At 34.3% G+C, this 22,381-nt stretch overlaps 1 protein-coding gene across 6 annotated transcripts in view; it reads left to right on the top strand.

The window, feature by feature from the left end:
• SPAG9 (sperm associated antigen 9) overlaps window positions 1-22,381 on the top strand; it is a 138,073-nt gene that overhangs the window by 68,210 nt on the left and 47,482 nt on the right. For 5 of the 6 annotated variants that reach the window (XM_077164789.1, XM_077164788.1, XM_077164790.1 and 2 more), the window contains 3 exons: window positions 3,990-4,060; window positions 9,895-9,989; window positions 15,323-15,473. In XM_077164789.1, coding sequence (XP_077020904.1) covers window positions 3,990-4,060; window positions 9,895-9,989; window positions 15,323-15,473 — 317 coding nt within the window. Of the gene's footprint in view, window positions 1-3,989; window positions 4,061-9,894; window positions 9,990-10,033; window positions 10,849-15,322; window positions 15,474-22,381 lie in introns of those variants that run through there. The other variant, XM_077164794.1, reaches the window with a different exon arrangement.

Here is a 22,381-nt window from a genome sequence, read left to right as displayed (position 1 = left end):
TTAGGTGTATCAAGTTAATATATGATACATTCAAAGCATATAAAAAGTTTAATGCTAAAAAGCATATTGTTTCTTTTTAATGCTTTTTACTGGGACCATTTTGAATACCCTGTATTATGAAGCTGCTTATCTTCTAAATAAAGTTAAATTTCAAAAGGAAATACTTCATATTCTGAGCAGAAGATGAATCTCAATTTTGGCTGTGTAGGCATCTTAGTGGCATCATACAGTACACTGTTATAGCAGTTTTTATTTCCTGATACAGCAATAATTATTCAACATCCCTCCATTCAATTCTAGGTACTGTCCTGTGTTGGCTCAAATAGATATACTGCATTCCTTTTAAAAGGTACCTTTAATTATTGTATTGTATTTTTTAAAAACACTCGCATAGAACCTACCATGTACGTCAGGCAGTATTCTAAGCCCTGTACAAATATTAGCTCATTTAATTGTAATATCAACTCTGGGATGCTATTATTATTCCTTTTTTACAAATTAGCAAACTGAAGTCCAGAGAGATTAATTTATTCAAGGTCTTACCAGGAAGTAGCCGAGCCATGGCATTGCATTTCATCATATTATTATCATAGCTCATTTAAACAGCCCCCTAATTGCAAATTTGGAGGTGGTTCTAATTTTGGGGTTATAAAATATGTTGCATAGAATATCCATTTTCATATATCTAAGGACTTTGGTGCAAGTGTTTCTGTAGAATAAATACCATGAATTGTAATACTAGGTCAAAGGATATAAACATTTTTATTTTAAAAGATATTGCCAACCTGACCTTCTAGTTTATCCTCCTGTGATGCCCATCTTCTTTTTCTTTCTTTTTTATATTCTTCAATCTGGTAACAATCTTGGTCATCTTCCTTACGAATTCTAATGTCAAAACACTACAACTTGTTTCTAATGTTCTGAATAATCTGTTTAAATCTTGTGCTATATGCTGAATTTATAGCAGTTGTTGTAGAGCATAAAGAATAATGAGTATTCAACCCAGGAAAAGTTCCTCTGTGAATGAGTACAGTGTGTTTGTGGTCGAGTGCAGTTGTGTAGATAGTTAATTCATCTAGTCACTAACTTCTCCCCCATGGTAACTACCATCCAGACTTCAAATACTGTAGTTTTTTTTCTGTTTTGTTTTGTTTTTTGGGGGGGCGGGGAGGGGCTGCAAGGTCCGGGAATCGTACCTGGGTTTCCCGGATGGAAGGTGAGCATTCTACCACTGAACCACCTGTGCACCCTATAGGTTAGTTTTGTTTTAAACTTTATATATCTGGAATCATATGGTATGTACTGTTTTGTGTCTGTTGCTTTTTCTTAACTTCACGTTTGTAAGATTTTTCCATGCTATTGTGTGTGACAATAATTTGTTCATTCTCATTGTTGCACAGTATTCCAGTGCATGAATACACTACCACTTATTTATCCATTCTGCCATTGATGGGCTTTTGGGTTGTTTCCAGTTTTAGATTATTATGAATAGCACTGCTCTGAACATTATTTTAAATGTCTTTTGGTGGACATTTATGTGTGCTTCCTGGGAGTGAAATTGTTTTGTTATAAGATTGACAGGTATTCAACTTTATTAAATCTCGTCTAACAGTCCTCACATTGGGTGTGCCAATTTATACTCCTATTGGCAGTATATGAGTTCCATTTCCTTGTCAGCACTTTGTGTATTGTGTTTTTCATTTCAGCTGTTCTAACAGATATAAATGATGGTGCATTTTGGTTTTAATGCTTAGCAGTTTGATATCTTTGTGTCAAAATATTGGTGATTAGATTATTTTGACGAGAATATGGATTTTTTCTTTTGTGTGTTTGCTTGTTTGAAGCAAAAAGGAGCACCTCTTATACATTGTTTTTCTCCAAATGATTATCTTAAAGTGGATTCCAATATTTAAAACAGCTTAAAAAGAGTATTTCTTTAGAGACAGAATTAAGAACTCAGACTCGAGAGACAAACTCCTTTTCCATTAGGAATCCTTATTTTACCACTTACTAGCCACATGACTTTGGGCAAATTACTTAACCTCTGTTTGTCTTAGCTTCGTCATCTGTAAAATGACTGTAATAATATTACCTATATCATAAGGTTACCATCAGACTCAAAAAAGTTCGTTTATAGCAAGGTGGTTAAGACAGTACACTGTACGTGGTAAGCATTTAAGTAATGTTAGCTCATATCAGTAGTGGTGGTGATGGTGGTGGTGAGATGAATTTATTTCTGTGCATTCATAACAAGCCAGTTGGTGAGAATAATGAGGCTGTATTGTTTAGTACAAATTTGAGATTGAGAGTTACAGATATTTTAATTTTACTTTAGCTTAACCAATCAATTTTTTTGTTGTGGTTGCACATTATCAAGAAAATCTTGATTCACACAGATGAGCAATTGAAGATAGATATAGTTCACCCAGTAGTCTCATGATTCACTAAAGCTTTTAGATCAGTTTAATTGAAAAGAGTAGAAAATATTTATTTGTTACTAAATATCTGTAACTTACCTTGGATTTCCTGTTTTAAAATTTAAAATTGTAGAAGCTGCAAATAAAATTATTATGGCTTCAGTATTTATTGCATGATGATAACATATCTGCGTTACAAGTTTGCCGATTATTTTGCTCTGCAAAATACTCTGAATGTAGTCTGAATGTCCAATGTACATTCACTGGCTAAATTGAACAGCAAATGTACACTGAATCCTTGCTTGTTGGCATGATAAAGTATGCTCCATAGTTATTGTAGTCCGAGTTTATACACTGTTGCAATTTGGTGAGCTAACATATAGTTCTAAATTATAAATAAATCAAAGCGAAAAAGTCAGAGATTCAGTTCTCCTAGTTAATAACATATTTTCAAGATACTCATACAGAGGTAACAGGTAAAGCTCTACAAACCAGAGATGAGCTTACCAAGCAGCACAAGTTATGTTTTGTTTGGTATCTGATTTTCATTAGGTAGATATAACATTCGTGTATGTACAGTTATATTATAGTTCACGGTAGGTGTTTACTCCATCTGTTCACAATCATCACGAGCTATAGCTTAAAAGCAGGTTTGCATGTATTCAGCTAGCTGACCCTTTAGAAGAGAACACTGCCATTTAATCTAAGGCATTTTAGTAGGCATAAATTGAGTATCTTGACAAGCTCCTGTGACACCAGCTTTAATTTCTCTCCACCAGACTTGTCTCTTACTGCTCTTCAGCTAATATAGGCTTCTCCAGGCTGGCCACTCTCCCCTCTGCCTCCTGCCAGCATGGTTTTGTATTCCCTTCTCTGTGGTAACAGTCTCTGGACTATGCTCACCACCATCTATCTTGAGTACTAGAGTTTTCTCATGGTCTTGCTTTGACTCCACTTCCTCTCTGAATCATGCCTTTGTCATATTAATAATTTTTTTTTCTTCAATACTGTCCTGACATTTTGTATCTCCGGGATCTAAAAACTTTTGTTTTTCTAATATCAAAAAGTTATACTCTGAGCATCAACCAAAATCAGTGCCACTCACAAAATCCATCAGCAGAGGGAGCTAAATAAAAGATGAGTCCCTGAAATTGAGAAGACCTTAAGTGGAGAAAGTACTTAAAAACAGTACTTTAACATACTGTCCATTAGTGAAAAAGAGTTTTGGTAATATTAAAAGTAAGTTATTTGGGCCCTAGTTCCAGGTTAGAACTGCTATGGAATGGTATGTGTTTTTGAAAGAGAAATTCTATAGTGTCATGAGACCTATTTTGGGTGATGACCAGATAAAGGTGCATACTCAAGAGAACCAACCTGATATTTAGGGATTTTTTTCCCCGTTTTTTTCCTTTGCTGTGAAAGAATAATGAAAAGAGGTCACTACCCCTGTGGAGAATTTCATATGGAGCACTGAGTCCTAAAGTTGCTAAGGATTATGGATAACCCATTCCAAGTTTTAAAATAAATCTCTCAATATTTCATTTTGATTAAGTGTATGTGTCTTGATTTCAGTTAGCAGACTTGAAGAACGAGAAGCGGAACTGAAGAAGGAATATAATGCATTACATCAGAGACATACTGAGGTAGGTTTCTGAGTTGTTCTGATCATGTTAATATTGAGATAAAGAAATTAACCGTAGAAAGCATGTCTTAAATTTTCTTTGAAAATCAGCTAGAATAATTTTGGGGGATGATTTCCAGCAAATATTAAATTTCATGTGGCATTAATCTAGTTACCAAATGTTGGCTTTTGTTGTTTTTTAGCTGAAATTAGTCTTGCATGTGGTAGATTAGTATGCCATAGAATAATTTAATTAAGGCAGTCCCAGGGCTTGTTTTCTTGATAGGTTAAATGAAAATTTATCTTCACAGAGTGAAAAAGTGTACATGATGCTAAGAAGAGAGCTTTGATTTGTTTTATTAATGTGGTTGGCAAATGATGAATTGGGAAAGGCTCTACATTTATAATCCAACATAAAGAACTTGTTTGTATTCAGTTCATAACAAATAACAAATATGTAAATTATGATGCCTTAAATCAGAATGATTCTAAAATAGTTTTAAAATAGTTTTTCAAATAGTTTTTCTGTGTGGCTTTTTAGTATTTTAAATTAATCATTCTAGCACATAATCTCTCTAAAGCAAATTTTAATTAGAAAATGTACTTGAGAGCTTTTGTCTATTTTTTTTTATGGTTGTTAGCCTTTCTTATGTTGCATATATTTCTATCTCCCTAATGTTAAAATTGTTTTTGTGTATCATGATCAGTCTGGGGTTCACATACTCAAATAAACAGTATCTTCTTAGACTCATATAATATTTGTTAGATGAAAAGGTAATTCCTCCCATTTTTCTTTCTCTAATTTGTGTGATCACTTATTCTGCCTCTAGTATGGACCTAAATTGCTGCTTTTAAGAAAGATAAAACCCCACCTCACTTAGTTTCATTTGTTTATTTCGGAGGGGCGTGTTGGTTGGGATTTCTTCCTGACTCTTAGCCCTGATAAGTGAGACTTGATTATTACTTTTGGCTTCAGTAGCCACACGTGGAGTGTGAAATACCATAGAACTGCTGATATCCAGTGCCAGGGGGGAAAGTTAGCCACAGTGGGACTGGAAGCATAGATCTCTGGAAAGACAGGAGCAGTTTGCCTGTCAGTTTTTTTCAGTATGTAAAAACACCCACACTTTTGGTGGGTATTAAAGATGTTAAAAAACAATTGTTGGGCAGACCATGGTGTCTCAACAGGCAGAGTTCTCGCCTGCCATGCAGGAGACCCAGGTTCAATTCTCAGTGCCTGAAGAGTGCCCTATAGATAGTGTGCACTCTGTAGTACTTGACAATATTGATAATTATAAATCTATCTGGGGTAATATGTCTATATGCTATAAGTAGGTGATAGAGATGAATTATGAATAATGCTTTTGTTCAATGAGGTTCTAATCTTTATAAAATTTAGGATTATTAAATTATAATTTAACTGTATAAAATATATACATTCTTAAAGAATTGACTGTCAGGTGAAATTTCATATTTTTTCTCATATATCCATTTAATAAAAGTGAAGATTTTTCCTTCAAGAAAAAAACTGATATCTTAATTTCAAATGAAAAGATATAACAAATTTTCTGTCTCATTCTATTCCTTCAGAGGACAGTCCAGGAAGAAAGAAAAATTTCAGGAATATCTAAATTACCAAGTCACAGAGCTGGGCATATATATTCCATAATCAGGCAGATTTTGCCTACAGTTTGACAGATCCCCTGCCTCCATTACAAGTAGCTTCCATCCTCTGCCCTGATTGATAGGCTCCCTTTATTTTGCAGTGCTTCAAGGAAGCTTTATGTAACACAAAAGTTAAGGCTGCTTTGAAATGTGGGTCTGTTTTTGCTATAGCCCACATTTTCTTTTTACGGGTCTGCATTAGAAATGCCATTCAATTAGCAATTATAAATAGGTATGTAATGCTAAAGAACTAGGTGTCCTTTAAAAGTAAACTTGGGAACCTTCCAGGAAAGGAAGTCCAAAGGATTTAACCATAACCTCTTCATTATTAGCTCTAAAGAAGTTAAATTCTTATACAGGCACAGAAAACTGTTTTAAATAGAACTTTTTATCAAACATTGTTTGCTGCTTAAGGGAAACCTGCTATGACTCTTTTTTGTAAAGTGAAAAACTGTTCTCTAATCACATCCAAAGTTTTCTACACATTGCTGAATTTGCTTAAAAGAATACATGCCCTTAATAAAGGAGAGCAGTGAAAGAAATATCCCAAGTAATTGTGAAGCACTGGGGCCATTCATGTACATCCTCTTATACTAATCACCAAAAAAGTGAAACCCTGCAATCCAAAGAGTGTCTCATACCAGAGATTCTTTATATGCATTCTCATTTAATCTTCTGAACAAACCTTATCATCCCCATTTTACAGATTGAAGTATAAAAAGAATATGAGGTAATTTGCCCCAAATCCCATCTAGTCAGTGAGTGAATATGAACCCAGGTCTGTCTGATTCCATAGCTTAACCTCTAATAACCCTTTGAATTCCAGGTATTAAATGTACTAGAATTTTTTCTGTGCCTCTTTGCTTTATGGCATCACAACAACTCTAAGAATAGTGGCTTTTGCAGTTATAGAGATGTGATTCTTGAACTGCACATGGAAATTCAGTGCCAGTGTGATTAAAAGGATCCATGCCACTTGTCTTTAAAACCTCACCACTGCCTTACTTTTTTGTTGTTGTTTTAGCCAAAACTTGACAGTCAACCTCTGCTGTGAAGACATCTCTGGGGTTAGAGGAGTTGAGGTTTTGCTCAAACTAGGATTTTTCCATGTATTTGGGATCCTCCTGATGACCCTAGCTGCTTTTTGGTGAATTGACTTCTGCATACATGTGAATTAATGTGTGTGCTTGAAAAAATTGAGAATTGCAGTTCTGAAGTCAGGAGGGATAAGGCTAGTGGACCCAACAATAGATTATGTAAAGCGTAGTCTATTTTACTCTCTTAACTCTCTTTTCTATCTGGCTGCAGTAATCCTGCCCTTCCACTTGTGTGTTTTTAAACCGGAGTTACACTAGGAAGCCCTGTTATTAAATTTTAAATTTTTATGTATTTTTCCCTACTTTTTTGTGCATTTATATAATTTAGTGCATATCATTTTATTTCAGATGTCAGGAAGTGCTTTTGGGTATAGGGTTTTCTTAGGTTGTGAGGAAGAAAGGACAATGAAGCTACTTGCTTGCCTAGATTAAAAGATTAAAATGGCAGATAACAGCACCAGCCCTCTATGCTTAACTGCTCAGATGTCTGAATTTGAGGGACCTAAATTCTAACACTAAAGCCAATTAATGACAGGACAGCTAGTTAATCATCAAGTAGGTGGTCAACTTTGGCAGGTTACTTAAAACCCCTGTGAGCTGGAATTTATGTGTAAAATCATGATGTTTTGAGGATTAAATGAAACGATGGCTATAAAGGCACTGGCTGACATGTTACTGCTCAGGAAATTTAGCTGTATTTTGTTGGTGTTATTCTCTCCTGCTAAGTGTTAGTTTAGTTGAGTTGGAACCAGTATCATTAAATAAACTATTTTGGAATGTTGGAATGCATTCTGACAGAATTACTTGGGATTAATTATTTGAAGAAGACTTAGAATCCAACATTTTCACATTTTTTTCTCTTTTCTTTTAAATTTCAGAATTCAGTGTTTCTTTGTTACTCAGTGTATAGAATGGGCTGTTTGGAATCTTTGCATGTTGATTGTAATTCTTTTTTCTTTTTCTATATTGAATAGATTAGAGACCTCAAGATTACTTTTCTGGTAATATTTTCTTCTGTTTGAATGCTTACAGAAACTTAGATTCTTCCATTTGAGCTAATCAGTGCTTTATTATTACCATCCAGCATATAAGAATTCAACTTAGATTTTTCAAAGTCTTTTGTGAATTTGAATTGATATCTATTTTGCCCAACAATCACCTCGATATATTAGTCTCAGTTTACTTCTTTTCCTTAAGGTTCCTGACGCAAGAAGAAAACAGCTCGTTATTTCTGACTTGGTGACACAAAGACAAAAGCTGTATTTCTGAATGCTGTCCTTTAAATGGTGGTAGAAAGAAAATATGTGCACTAAAAGTATTTACATTTAAAATAAAAAAATGTTTTGGTATACCATGTCTTTATGCATCTATGTTCTTTTTTCTTTGCCTTAGTCATTTCTTGTTTGGTCTAGGCTTAATTGGGGAACAGTCTGGTTAATCAGGGTGTTGAAAATAGATGGTAATTAATATTTTAAAATCTCACCTTATGTGTGAGACTAAAGCAAAAAATGTTTATTTGGTACAAAATTTATATTTTGACTAATGCATTTCCTAATATAACTTATGTAGATAGATTGATTGAATAACATAAGTACTTGGAATCTCAGGTAGGACATGAGATTTTGTTGGTTTGTCCAGAGTGATGCCCCAATGAATCCCAGAGTAATTCGATCAGTGAGTGGAAAAGTATTTGCAAAATCCCCTTCGGGGAATGGTGAGAACAGGGAGAAATTCAACTTCCCCAAGTTGAATTCTTGATTAAAAAAAAAAAATCCTCTTATAATGTTTGGTTTGATAAAATTACTCATTTTATTTCATGCATCAGATTTGTTTTCATTTGGCAATAGATAACACCTTATAGTTAATTTGTATGTTAATTTTTATACTTGTCAAGTACAATTTTCACAGCAAAAGAATGCTCTTTAAAGGTAAATTTTAAAATGTTTAAAATTTGTGCCTTTCAGTGGTTTTACATTTAATAGCTACAATGCATATTTTAAGTTATAATGAGATTGAACTCATCACTGTATATAGTTAAAGTTTATTAAACTTCCAAATCTATTCCATGGTACATTGTAAGAATTTGATTAATAGTCTCGTGAATGAGTAGTAGTCAGCCTTTTCTGCCTACTTTTAATTTTTACGTTCCTTTAAAATACTAACATTTTCTTGTTTTTTTAATTCATTTTTCTTTATTCATATCGTATGAATAGCAAAGACTTTTTTAATCTGTTGCATTTTACATATTTCAATTCCATATTTGTTTCTTAAAAGTAAAACTGTAGATTGTCAAGAATTAAATAGGACCTTCAAATTTCTTCACTCTTTATATAATGTAAATTTCTGAAGGTTTCATTTCCATATAGTTTTTCTGTGGTTCTTTATTTAAGATTCAAAGTCAAAGTGTTCAGAATTTTTTCATTCATATTTATTTCCTGCTAGTATTATAGGTGATTAGTTGGTTATATCAAGAAATACCAGTGAATTAACAATCAAAGGAGAAAATATTTGAGCTTTATGTCAACTAAATCTACAGAGACAAGAAATAAATATATTTGTATTTAAATTAAATTATTTAACTAAATTGAAAATGATCTTTATCATTCTTAAAGTGTTAAAGATCACCCCAGGGCTGGCAACGGTGTCTCAGTGGCAGAGTTCTCGCCTGCCATGTCAGAGACCCAGGTTTAATTGCCAGTGTCTGCCCATGTAAAAAAAAAAAAAAATCACCCCCCAAACTATATGGTTTCTTTTCATGTTTAAATAATTTCTTTCAAATGTCTTCTACTATTTTTAACCAGTTGGTCTCATTACTTTCTCCCAAATGATTATTATTTGTATTATTTATGTCAAAGTTTTCACTATGCTGAATAAGATATTGGCTACTTTTATGGACACCAGCATCCTTAAATGTAATCATTTGCATATTCCTTTGCCATTAAAAAATATCCTTCCTTAATATTCTTTTGTATGGGACTGTGTAGCGTAATAAATAAGAAAACTGTGCAAAAATTGTTTCCTTTTTTATAACACCATGTCTTCATTCCAGGTATTAGCCTTAAATTTTATGTATTCTTTTCTTTCTTTAAAATAGATGATCCATAATTATATGGAACACTTAGAAAGAACAAAACTTCATCAGCTCTCAGGGAGTGATCAACTAGAATCCACAGCTCATAGTAGAATTAGGTAAGCTCTGTTGTACATTTCGCCTTGAGAAAAAGTGAAATAAATAATGTTTATTTCTGTTTTTCTCTGCTCTTTAATCCTGTAACAATAGTTAGCCAAAAGCGCTCTACTGTGGTTGGAATGCTGTAGGAGAGAATAGCATAGAAAAATAGAGGCCGCCTTCGCTATTAAAAGGGTAAATTATGAGACATTCCACATGAGCAGCATAAGATATTTTTAACTTTTCTAATGTTTGCTGGTGCTAGGTTTAAAATTTTCTGATTTGTGGGAAGGCTGAAAATTTTTCATTTCTCCTGTTTAATTGGTTTAAAATCCTTTTTGTTAGAGAGAGGCATGTTTGAAAGGGTTAGCTGGACTTCTGTTTGATGTAGGAGTGTGAATAAATTATGTAGATCTCCAGGCATTGTAGCCAATGAGCTATGCCAGGACTCTTAGTGGTGGGGAAAATAGTTAATAGGCTGGCTGTCTCTCTGGGTTGCTGCATAAATGCTAGGAGCAAGCAGCTCTATGGTTATGAGGTGGGGAGAGTGGGCTGACGTCATCTCTTAGGAGCTGCTGCAGGATGGAGTGGAAAGCTGTTGCTTGATGGCATTGTTTTTGTAGCTGCCGCTGAATGACAGCTCTTCACTACAAAGATACCCCTTAGGCCCCCGTGTAGGCCTCCTGGTTCGGGTATTTCACCATGCCAGCACAGCGCCATGAGTCCTGGATGCATGCTGCTGTTTGTGTTTGGCTTTGTTGGCGGGGCGGTGGTCATTAATTCTGCTATCTTAGTATCTCTCTCTGTTTTGCTGCTTGTGCACTTTTCTATTTCTACCGGTGTGCCAGCTCTGACGCAGAACCTACCAAGGATACTCAGGTACTCCACTCTCTCTTGGAAGCCCCTGCTTAGTTAATTTAGTAAATTTAGCTTCACAGGTCTGCTTTGTAACCATTTTTGTTGCAGATTGAAACAATGGAAAATGGCCTGAAGCCAGGACTTCTTTTCTTCTTTATAGTATTTGATATACCATCATCTAGGGATACGCTTTGTGTTTGGAAACCACTTATCAAAAAACGATTTTCAAATTTGTATTATATGCAAGTACAAGGTCAGTGTGGTCTTGTAAGCAGAGTGTTCAGAGTGAAGGGGAGAACAAAAGTATAGCACTGACTCCAAGTTTATACAACCTCTGCATTTTATTTCTTTAGCATTTAGGGGACAAATATCTTTTATGCTAGGATTTGCTCAGTTACACACAGGACTTAGATTAATTTTTTTCCAGTTATCCTTTGATTAATGAAGGGTCAGGCGTCATTTCTGCTATTTTTGATAGCACGTGTGGAAAATGCCAATTTAAATATTTTCCTCTTAAAAAAAATTTAAAGTGAAAAGATTTAAGTCTTTTAGGTTAAGCATTGCATTTTTCCCCATTATTTACATATCAAAATTATGAAACCTTTACAATGCCTATTCAGTATTGTTTTGTCAGATGCTGTCTTTTTCTTTGTAGGCTTGGGTGATAAATATCAAGGCCTGCTTGTGGGGTTAGTCATTAATCTCTGAGCTTTCCTGCTGTTCACTCTTCTTGTACCCTGAATATGATATCTTCTGCATTTTAGAGGTTTAAGGTTTTAGTTTCCTTTTGTTTTTTAATTCATCAAACTAAAAATAGCCAATTTGTTCAAATTTCTGCTTTTCCCATGGTTTTAAATGGAGGTTTATAGTGTATATCTTTTATTATTTAAATGTTTACTTAAAATAGTCAAATCCTAATAATAGATTTAGGTAAATTAAAAAAAATTAAAGTAGTAAATTCCCTTAATGTGTTTGTTTTTATTCATAGATCAGTTCATGTTCAACATGAATTTAAGATTCAGAAATTAAATTTAATCTAAATCTATAGTCTGTAACTAGATACTTGGTAGTTTATTTTCCTTCTTGATTTATAAAAAGCAGGGGTAATCTTATTACTTGCGTATATTTTAGTACATAAAAGATTTGTGCATGTGTGTGTGTGTGTGTATAGGCTTTTAGGAAATTAAAACAACTGAACTCAAGAAGATGTATAGTATTATTTTTGGGTTTAGGTTCTATTTGAGAAAGCAGTGCCCTGCTGTGACACACAGTGGGTAAGAGTGCTTTGAAGTTGGACTGCTTGGATTCAAATACTTTGCCACATGTGAGCCATAGAACCTTGGGCAAGTAGCTTGGTCAATCCATTTCTGAGTTTCTTCATCTGAAGATAATTATCCCATTGGGTGGTTATAAAATCAAGTAAGATTATTATTTTATTTCATCAGTTTCAAGATCTATAGTAAATTATAAAAGTAAATAATTTCGGTCACTTATATGTATCCATTATGTTTAGCAGAACACAGCTAACCTGTGATTAAATTCATAGAACTCTTTAACACAAAAGTTGCTGTTGATCTGGTTGAATAAAGATACTAAACTTTTCAAAGTAAAAATTAAATTATTAAGAAGAGGTAATTCTGAATTTATATATTTGTATAACCATGATCTTGGAATTAGACAGATATGGCTTTGAATCCCAACTCTACCAATTAACTAGTACCTAGAGTCTCTGAGCATTACTTTTCCTAATCTGAAAAGTGGGAAAATAATCCCTATTTACTATGAAGATTAAATAAGATAGAGAAATAAATTGTCTAGCTCAGTCCCTTCTACATAGTGGGTGTCCAGTAAATGTAATTTTTTAATCCCCTTTATATAAAATAGACCTTACCATGAATTAGTTGTATTAAATGTGAAGATAATCAAAAGCTGTTTTAAAAATTATTTGCAAAATTCTTTATATATGTAAGATAGCATTCAAATAACTCAGAAATGGATATATGGAAGAAAGGTAATTTAAAAAAGAATAAATGGGATTCTGATAGTTGGTGGTAGATTTGTTTCTAAACAGTAATGACAGACTGAAACACCTGGAATTTATATCTGCCACTTGATATTTTTCACATGTATTCCAGTCTTTCTTTTCTTTTCTTCTCTGTTACTGAAGCATGTAATATAAAGTACCAAACATGCATACCAACTTAATACAGGACTGATGTTCACCTTGCAGAGTTACTTTTCTAAATAGGATTCTTATTAACTTCCATAAATACATGCTTATTTCCTCACTCCCCTCTATTTAACTTAGTAAAATAAGAGAGAGGGGTATTTAGTAATACTATTTTTCTCAAGTTGGGACAGTGTAATCTAAAGCATCATTTCCTTACTTGACAGCTAGCTATCAGTTTCTGAAAAAAAGTCCCCTCCCTATAAAGCAGTCTTTGAATGATAAAAGCAATATAAAAAGGTAAGACTTCTGCTTTATTTGGGGTTGTAGAATTAGTTGAAAGAAGTAGGAGATTAAAACATGTCCACAGAAGACCTCCCTCCCAATAGTCTAATTTAAGACGTTTTTAGTATTTGTTAATGTGTGAAAATGAATATGTTGTCACTCATACAGGAAGGAGTGTAGTTTGATTCCTGTTATTAGTGTGATGATTTGCATGAAGAAGTCTGTATTATCTTCCTGGTTCTTTTTTGCATTTTGTGTTCCTTTAGACTGCTTAAGTCATTAAAGCATGTTTGAAAATAATAAATAAAACTCAAGACTAGAAGCTCTTAGATCTTTAGATTTCTCAATTCCCAAAATATATTCCTCCCAACTTGGAGGATATACATCAGGTTTCCAACTTTTTGTCAATTATGGACATTAAAAAAAAAAATTCTGCTACCAATCACTGTCACCATCATTCGATGAAAGATCATTGAATGAAGATCATAAAACAGAAAAGATGTAGTTTAAAGTAAAGATATAAGGGGCATTAAGAAAGAACAGGTTATTCCTTATATGGAAGTGTACCTGTGTGCATTATGTACTACATTAAAAGGTATGAATAGTGCCTATTTTTGCCATGGACTCAGGAAAGTATTGTGGCTGCCCAGATTCAGGAATAATGGGTATGAACAAAATAGCTGACTAGTAACTTTTAATTTTTTGTCATTTAGTTTTTCTGGCAACTCATAATGTCATGGTTAGATTTGGTATTAAATTCTGCCCTCCTATTGTGCTACCTACTTGTATTTGATTTTTCCCTTCCAAAGCAAGTAAGAAAAAGTAAAACAAGTGTGAAGAAATGATATAATTAACTTTACCAGACAAAGAGAAGACATGTTTATATTTTTTCCTCATGTGTACAGTTCTAGCACTCTTTCAACCCCTTCTGCTTCATTTAATCTTTTAAAATACAGTCTGACAACTTAGTAATCTTTATTTTTAGAAAAGGAAGAGCATACCCTTTGTGTTAAGTAAGGGCGTATTTCAAAAATGGCTTATTTCTTTGGTTTAAAAATGAGCTTATAGAATAGAAGATGTATTTAGCAAAACTGTATATTTTTCCATTTTTATTTATAATCTCCTTGGTTTCTATTCTAACTTACATTCTTAACGGTTAGAGGTATTGGTTCCAGTCTTTTAATGTAAACTTATTTCTCCCTAGTTTCCACATTTGTGAGTTAATGACCCAGGATGACTTGTTAATAGGCTGATTTCCACCCTCGAAAAGTTCTTCGATTTGGGATCTTCTGTGTATCAACAAAGGATGTGTTTCTTGTTAAAATTCCATTATTATTAAAATTGTAACTCTGTATATTGGCATTTGTCACAAAACATTGGAAATTCTACAATCATTTTGGCATTTCTCACAAAACTTTGGAAATTCTGCAATTAATTTTATAGAATTTTTTGGCCTCATTACTTGGGAGAAACTGACAAGGGTTTTTCTCATGTACTGTGAAAAGAATTCATATAATGGTTCTGTAGAAAAACAGAACTTTCATCAGGGAGGAAAAGTAAATTGTTTATTGATTTTCCTGTATTCAGGAAAGTCATTCCCCCAAGAGGCATTGGTAAGCATCCAGAGGTTAATGTAAGGACGTGGGAAATTTAAAAGCATAGGTTAAGGTCACTTCCAGAGTTGGGAGGAATCTGTGGTTGCAAGTTTACCTAGAGCTAACCTAAGCATGGGTAAAAACTTAGCAGCTCTTCTCACTGTGAAACCAAATGACAGTTTCCTGGACAAAGAACTCATCAGTAATTTATAAGATTTCCAAAAACTGTTTTCTACCACCTTTCTTAATTAATTTCTTGCAGCTAATTTAAACTTCTGAGACTGTCCTTTCTTTTTGGCTAGGCTGCTTGTTCAGATGGGCAGCCAGTGTTACTTAAGAGTGACATTTCTAAAGTAATGACAGCCCAGACTAATTATTTTATTGTTATGAAAAATAAAAAGTATAAAAATGAAGGAATCCTTTTTTCTTTTTCTTCCTTCCCCAATAGAAAAGAACGCCCTATATCATTAGGGATTTTCCCATTACCACCTGGAGATGGATTGCTTACCCCTGACACTCAGAAAGAAGGCGAGACCCCTGGATCAGAGCAATGGAAATTTCAAGAATTAAGTCAACCACGTTCACATACTAGCCTAAAGGTAAACTTAACCCTGCTGAAATCTTCAGTTTACATTTTATAAACTTTATTTTCCAAATTAAAGTACTACACAATCAAGACTTAATAAAATGAAATAGTTTGTATAAATTTTAGTTTGTAAAATTGATGGCTTTTTTTTTTTTAATTGGAAATGAGCTCTTCCTAAACAGTATTAAGATTTTAGTTTTAACTTATACAGGAAAACAAAATGAAACGTCAATAGTTTCTTGATTAGTCTACTGATGACACTAAAATCAGTGTTCATGTCTATTTTGTTTTGCTGCATGATATAAATTTGGAGGTGGGGTGGGGTGACTACTGTCACTTTGTTTTTGAATAGAAAATTGCTGCCACCTGAAATTCCTTGATATACTGTTCACAATTTAGTAGGGCTCCACTTTTTAAAAATTTTAAAACACTGTTCCTTAAAACCACTGTACAAAGTGATAGTCAAAACTGCATTGTGTTTTACCTAAATGACTGATATAATTCATTATACATGATATTCTTGGCCAAAAATCTTCTCATAAAATAAGTAATAAACATAACCAATAAAGTGTTCTAAGAATGGGACTAATAATAATAATTAACTTTTTAAAAATATTTGAAGTTATGTTCTATAAGCCTCTGCTACAGAATATTTATAAAGGAAATATTGATCATAAAAGGGCCTTGATATATTATAAAATCTATTCTGTCTTAAATTTTACCTACAACACACCATTCTGTCTCCCTTTCCTGCTTTATTTTTCTGTATGATATTTATCATGGTCTAAGATTATACATAATCCTTACCATATTTTAAAAATATTAAGTAATTTATTTACCTCATGTGTCTCTCTCCACTAAGAGTGTAAGTTCCATGTGGTTTATTTACTGTTGTATCCCTACCTCCTAGAATAGTGCCTGGCACTTAATAGAAATTCAGAACATTTGCTGAATGAGTAAATTGCTTTAGATATTAGAAAGCTCTTTAGGGATAATATAAATGCTCTCTTTCTGAGCTCTAGAAGGTAGAGGCATTCAGAATTAGTCCACTGACTTTTCTATTTTTTTTCTTTCTTTTTACATGGGCAGGCACCGGGAATCGAACCCGGGTCCTCGGGCTTGGCAGGCAAGCATTCTTACCTGCTGAGCCACCGTGGCCCACCCAGTCCACTGACTTTTGATATGTGCTCAGAACAATAACAGCCAATAAATATTTTGTGGCTTTTCTCCCACTGAAAAATATTTTTAACAGTAAGGCTGATTTCACCTTTTTTTCCCTTCCCTTTTCCTGGTTGCTCAATTTACTTGAAACTATTCATGTAGCTGCTCAGTGTCAGACCGCAGTGATGTTATTAGAGAACTCTCATATTTACTCCTACAACCACATTTGCTTTTTTAGCCTGTCATTTAGCAGATCTTTCAAAACACTCATCTTTCACTTGCCTGCTTGCTGTGTCCTGTTCCCCAAAACAAAATTAAGTAGGAGGGATACATGTAGTACATCAAAAATGTACTACTTTTTTTTATGTAAACCATATGGAAACTACGTTTTTTTTATTTAAAAAATTTTTTTAAACATAACATACAAACACAGATGTTTTTACCATATATTCCATTCTTTTATATATATTCAATAACTCACAATATCATCACATAGTTGTATATTCATCACCATGATCATAATCATTTCTTAGAAGTATTTCTTAAGTCCCCCTGGGGAAATAGGGAGAAAGGGGGAAAATTCAACTTCCCCATGTGGAGAATTCCTGATATTGTCACAGGCAGTGAGAATAGGCCAAGCCCTCAATCTTGGGGTTTGTTCATATGAAACTTATCCCAGCAAAGGATAGAGTAAGCCTACTTAAAATTAGGCCTGGAAGTCACCCCCAGAGAACCTCTTTTGTTGCTCAGATGTGGCCTCTCTTTCTCAGCCAACACGAAGCAAACTCACTGCCCTCCCCCTCTCTACATGCGACATGACTCCTAGGGGTATAAATCTCCCTGGCAATGTGGGTCAGAAATCCTAGAATGATCTGGGACTCAGCATGAATGGATTGGGAAAACCTTCTCAACCAAAAGGGGGAGGAGAGAAATGAGGCAAGTCAAGTGTCAATGGCTGAGAGATTTCAAACAAGAGTCAAGAGGTTATCCTGGAGGTTATTCCTACACATTATATAGATACCACCTATTTAGTGGTGACTACATTTTAATTACTATCCAGAGCGTCCCTAAGGAGAAAATTATTGTAATTCTCTTTTGTTATTTAATCCAAAGACATACTGTGACAGAATCTTTCTGAAAAGATGTAAAATCAGTTAACAGACTATTAATGTGAACTTAAGCATGGGAGCTTTATGTGTCTTCCCTAGAGATACTAAGGCAAATATTCTTCAGAGAATCTCCAAAAACAGAATCCTGTGTCCCTCTATTTAGTCTGGATAGGGAGTCATTAAATAAGATAAAAGCTCAACAGATAAGGATTTTTAGGAATGGAGTGATATGTTACAAAATTACAAAAGATAACGTAAGTGCAGTTTGTAGAGTATGTGTAATAATTAGGACGTTTTTATTTTCACCTATATCCTTGTTATTAACAAGGTGTCTTTTTCTAACTTTACAAAGATCTGGGAATCAGAGGTTTAGAATTTGTTCATGAGCTGCATCATAGGCAGGTTTCAAGGATTGAGCTAGGCTATCTCTAATTTAAAACATCCTGCAATTTTCATTCTCTGAGAGCTTTGAGGATGACCTAAGCTATATTTAGGGGATACTTTGCCCTCATTATTAAAAAGAAAAAGTCTAAGAGAATTATAATTAACACGTTAATTTTACTAATACAATTTCTCTGTGAAGAAAGTTTAAGGTAATGGGTTATAACCGAGGAAACAGAGAACTACAGGAAACTTTCTGACAGAAGAATGGTAGTAAATGTATTTGTTAGAGATTGTAAAGTTTTATACCTTCTTTGCTGAGAAATCACAGAGATTTCTCACTGTGAGAGAGCTGTAGTCAGATTATAAATAATCCACTGGATTAATCTTCAGGTAATAGAAAATCTGCCAGAAATGATGCGCTTAGAAAAATATGCAGGTTACCCTTAAGAAGTGTTTCTATGTCATTTTTTTTTTTGTAATTTATTTTTAATTAACATACAAACATTCCATGCATGGTGTACAATCAATGGCTCACAGTATCATCACATAGTAGTATATTCACCATGATTATTTTTTAGAACATTTGCATTACTCCAGAAAAAGAAATAAAAAGAAAAAAGAAAAAACTCTTATATACCATACACCTTACCCCTCCCTCTCATTGACCACTAGTATTTCCATCTACTCAATATATTTTAACCTTTGTTCCCCTATTTTTTTATACCCCTTCCCATTCCCTTTCATTGTTCACTAGTATTTCAATCTACTCAATTTATTTTAACATTAGTACCACCTATTTATTTATTTTTAATCCATATTTTTTACTCATCTGTCAATATCATAGATAAAAGGAGCATCAGACACAAGGTTTTCACAATCACATAGTCACATTGCAAAAGGTATAATTGTTTTTATTTGTCACATTCTTGTGGAGAAAAACAGCAAACAGGTAAATAAATGAAGTAATAGAATTTCAAGTTCTGACAAGTGCTGTGAAAGAAAGAAAGCAAGATAAACAGCTGGTAGAAAAAAAGGGACTTAGTTTGGGCAGTTAAGGAAGAAGTTTTTCAGAGGAGGTGATGTGTACCCTGACATGAGGGATGTGCAGGTGCTTGGAAAGGTCTGGGGGCAATAGTGTTTAAGCCACATGAACTAGCAACTGTAAAGGCCCTGAGATGGGAACAGATTTTGGTATGTTAAAAGGAACAATCCATTTCTCTTCATCCCATTTCTCTCAGACTTTTAGTCCTATCTACAGCATTAACATGCCTTTTCTCCAGGTTGGCAACAACCATCTTTCCAAACCTAATGGAAAATTCTCAGCAGCATTTGACACATTTAAAATACATTTTCTTCACTTTGTTTCCAGGACACCATTCTCTGTCTCAGGGATTTTCTTCACTACTGTGTCTCCATAGCTGGTTTCTCTTTCTTTTTTGATCTCTAAGTGTACCCTAGGACTTAAACCTTAGCCTTCTTCTCTACTTAATCTAGATAGATCAAGTGCCATTGCTAAAAATGCCCCATCCAGGCATCTGTATCTACAAATTTGGATTTCCAACCCTGACCCCTTCCCTGAGCTTCAGATCTTTACATCCAATTATGTTTCTTTATAGTTTTGCCACATGCTTATTTTTAATCTGCTCAGATTACCACCACTAGAAATATCCTCTTTCAGGGTCCAATCCAACCCAAACGTCACAGTTTACATGAAGCTTCACCTGACACTCTATTAATGGGCCTTAAATGTAGTTTAGAGATCAGTTCAAGGCAGAAAGCAGAGGAGTTTTATATTACATCATTATCAGGATTTTTTTACTTGGGTACTGCTAGTGAAATGGATAAAGAGAACTTCCTTGTGTTAACATGACCAAGGCTATTGTGTTATGAAAATGTATTATAAAAGTACTAAGGCTGAAAATGGGCAAAATGTTAAGGTGGGGCTGACTGAACAAAGTACAAATTTTTAAAGGAATTGGAGAAGAACAAATTACTGAGAATAGCCAAAGTCAGTCCTGTAGAACAATAAGAACAGGAAGAACTTGCACAACCAGATATCAAGACTTCCTATATAGCTGTAGTTATAATAATGGTGTAGTATTGCTTTATCTCCCCTTCCTTTGTCCTTTCTGCACAATTCAGTCCTGAAGCCAGTATGTAAGACAGAGCAAGGTAGGCATTCACAGAGTAGGGTAGGGATAGGGAGGCGCGGGGTGACCTAGAATAAAGTATCATATGATAGCCCAAGCAAGGTTAGGGAGGATTTCAACATAGATTGCCTGGTGTCCAGAGTCAAGACCCAAGCGATCTGAAGGCTGTCCCTGCAGAGGGGCCGTCTGGCGTAAGGGTAGCAGAACCTGAGCAGGGTGATGAAAGCCTCTCCCAGAAAAGGTGCCCAGCATAGGGTGTCAGAGCCTGAGCATGAGAACAGGCAGCATCCATGCTTGGGAGCAGCCTGTAATGGGGAAGCAGAGCATGTGCAGAGACAGGAGGGCATTGGTGGAAGGGGAGAAAAGGCGGGGTGAGTGGGGTATAGAAACAGAAAGGAGAAAACCATAAAAGACTGAGGATCTGGAAGTCAAAGGACAAAGGAGCTTTAGAATAAGAGTTCTCAGCAGAGGCAGCTGGTACAGAGAAGTCAAGTAGGGTAAGGATTGGATTTATAAATTTCTACATGCAGTTAGAGAGCTGATTGAGTCATAGGGCTAAAAACAGGAGTGAATATGACTTGTGAGAGAATGAAACATCAAGTGTACAGCACTCAAGAAAGTTGTTTGTGGTGGAAGGTGAGAAAGGATAACCCGAGGTATCCTTTCATTTTCATTTTCATTTTCATTTTCTTAAAATGAAACAGACTGGTTTTTCTGTGTGTGCTTACAAGGGTCCACTAGAAAGAGAAATTGAAGACAAGAGAATGAAACAAGATAATTGATGCATCAGAATGCTAGAATGTGGGCAGCAGGGAAAGGGTCACATATCTATCCCAACTGCAAATAAAATCTTTATTGTTGGGGCATCTCCGTTTTTTCTAGTCTTCTGCTATTATAAGCTATACTGCAGTAAATAACCTAGTGCTTAATTTTTTAAAAATATTTTTATTGTATAATATAACATACATGCAAAGCAAAGAAAGAACAAAGCAATAGTTTCTGAAGTACTCTTCAATAAGTAGTTAGAGGACAGATCCCAGAGTTTGTCATGGATTACTATACAGTCCTCTCAGATTTTTCCTTCTAGCTGCTCCAGAATATAGAAGGGTAGAAGGAATAAATTTTTTTTTATCATCACAATTGACTATTTTTCTTTCTTGTGAAAAATAACATCTATACAAAAAAGCAATAAATTTCAAAGCACAGCACCACAATTAGTTATAGAACATATTTCAGACTTTGGCATGGGTTACAGTACTTAATTTTGTACTTGTATTTATAATTCCCATTTTGGGATTGCTGGATCAATGCATATATTTAAAATTTTGATAGGTATTGCCAAATTGCCTGCCAGAGAAATTGTAGCAGTTCGTACACTCACCAGCAATGTTCTAGAAATTCTTTATAGCTTTACAAGTTGAGAATTCAGATATCCCACCTTTATGTTCAAATATGAGAAGAATGAAGTATTGTTTTACAAACCTTCTAAATATGCCATAATATAATTTTCATGCTGTGTTCTAGGCTGGGACTCAATTGGTATGTCTTACAAGCCTTTAATTTGGTCATGATTTTAGAGATTCCGTCCAATTTCAGACATGTACATATGTATGTCTGTACACTTGTAGCACATATACACATGCCTGTACACATGCCTACAGACACACGTGTATGTGCCTGTGTGTATGTATGCATAGGTATATACACTCCCAAAAATATTTTTTCCTTTGAAGAAAGTATCCTGGGTTGTTAGTAGGATTTGACTTTTCAAACCAAGAAAAATAATTTTAACTAACTCAAAAATTATTAGATTGGTATTTATTTGTGAAAATTTTTAAAGGGTTCCTTAACAACCATATGATTGAAATACTTGGGCAGAACTACTGTGAGAAGCTCTTGTTACAAGGTTTGGTATATAAAGCCAGTAGTGAATGTGTGCTGCATTCTTCAGGGGATGTGCTCAGCATTCAGAACGGGAAATGTCTAAATAGAGCAGCATTCTTGTTTAGAAGAATTTTCCATCCTACTCTATTGTGGTTAAGTTCTGAAATTGTTCCTATTTCTTTACTTTTTCCAAGTTTGAATTTTTACAATAGTAAAACTTCATTCTTCTATTG

Source organism: Tamandua tetradactyla, chromosome 6, assembly GCF_023851605.1.
Source record: "Tamandua tetradactyla isolate mTamTet1 chromosome 6, mTamTet1.pri, whole genome shotgun sequence".
Taxonomy (NCBI): Eukaryota; Metazoa; Chordata; class Mammalia; order Pilosa; family Myrmecophagidae; genus Tamandua; species Tamandua tetradactyla.
Note: the sequence above shows the minus strand (reverse complement) of the source record. Positions and strands in the feature narration are given on the sequence as shown.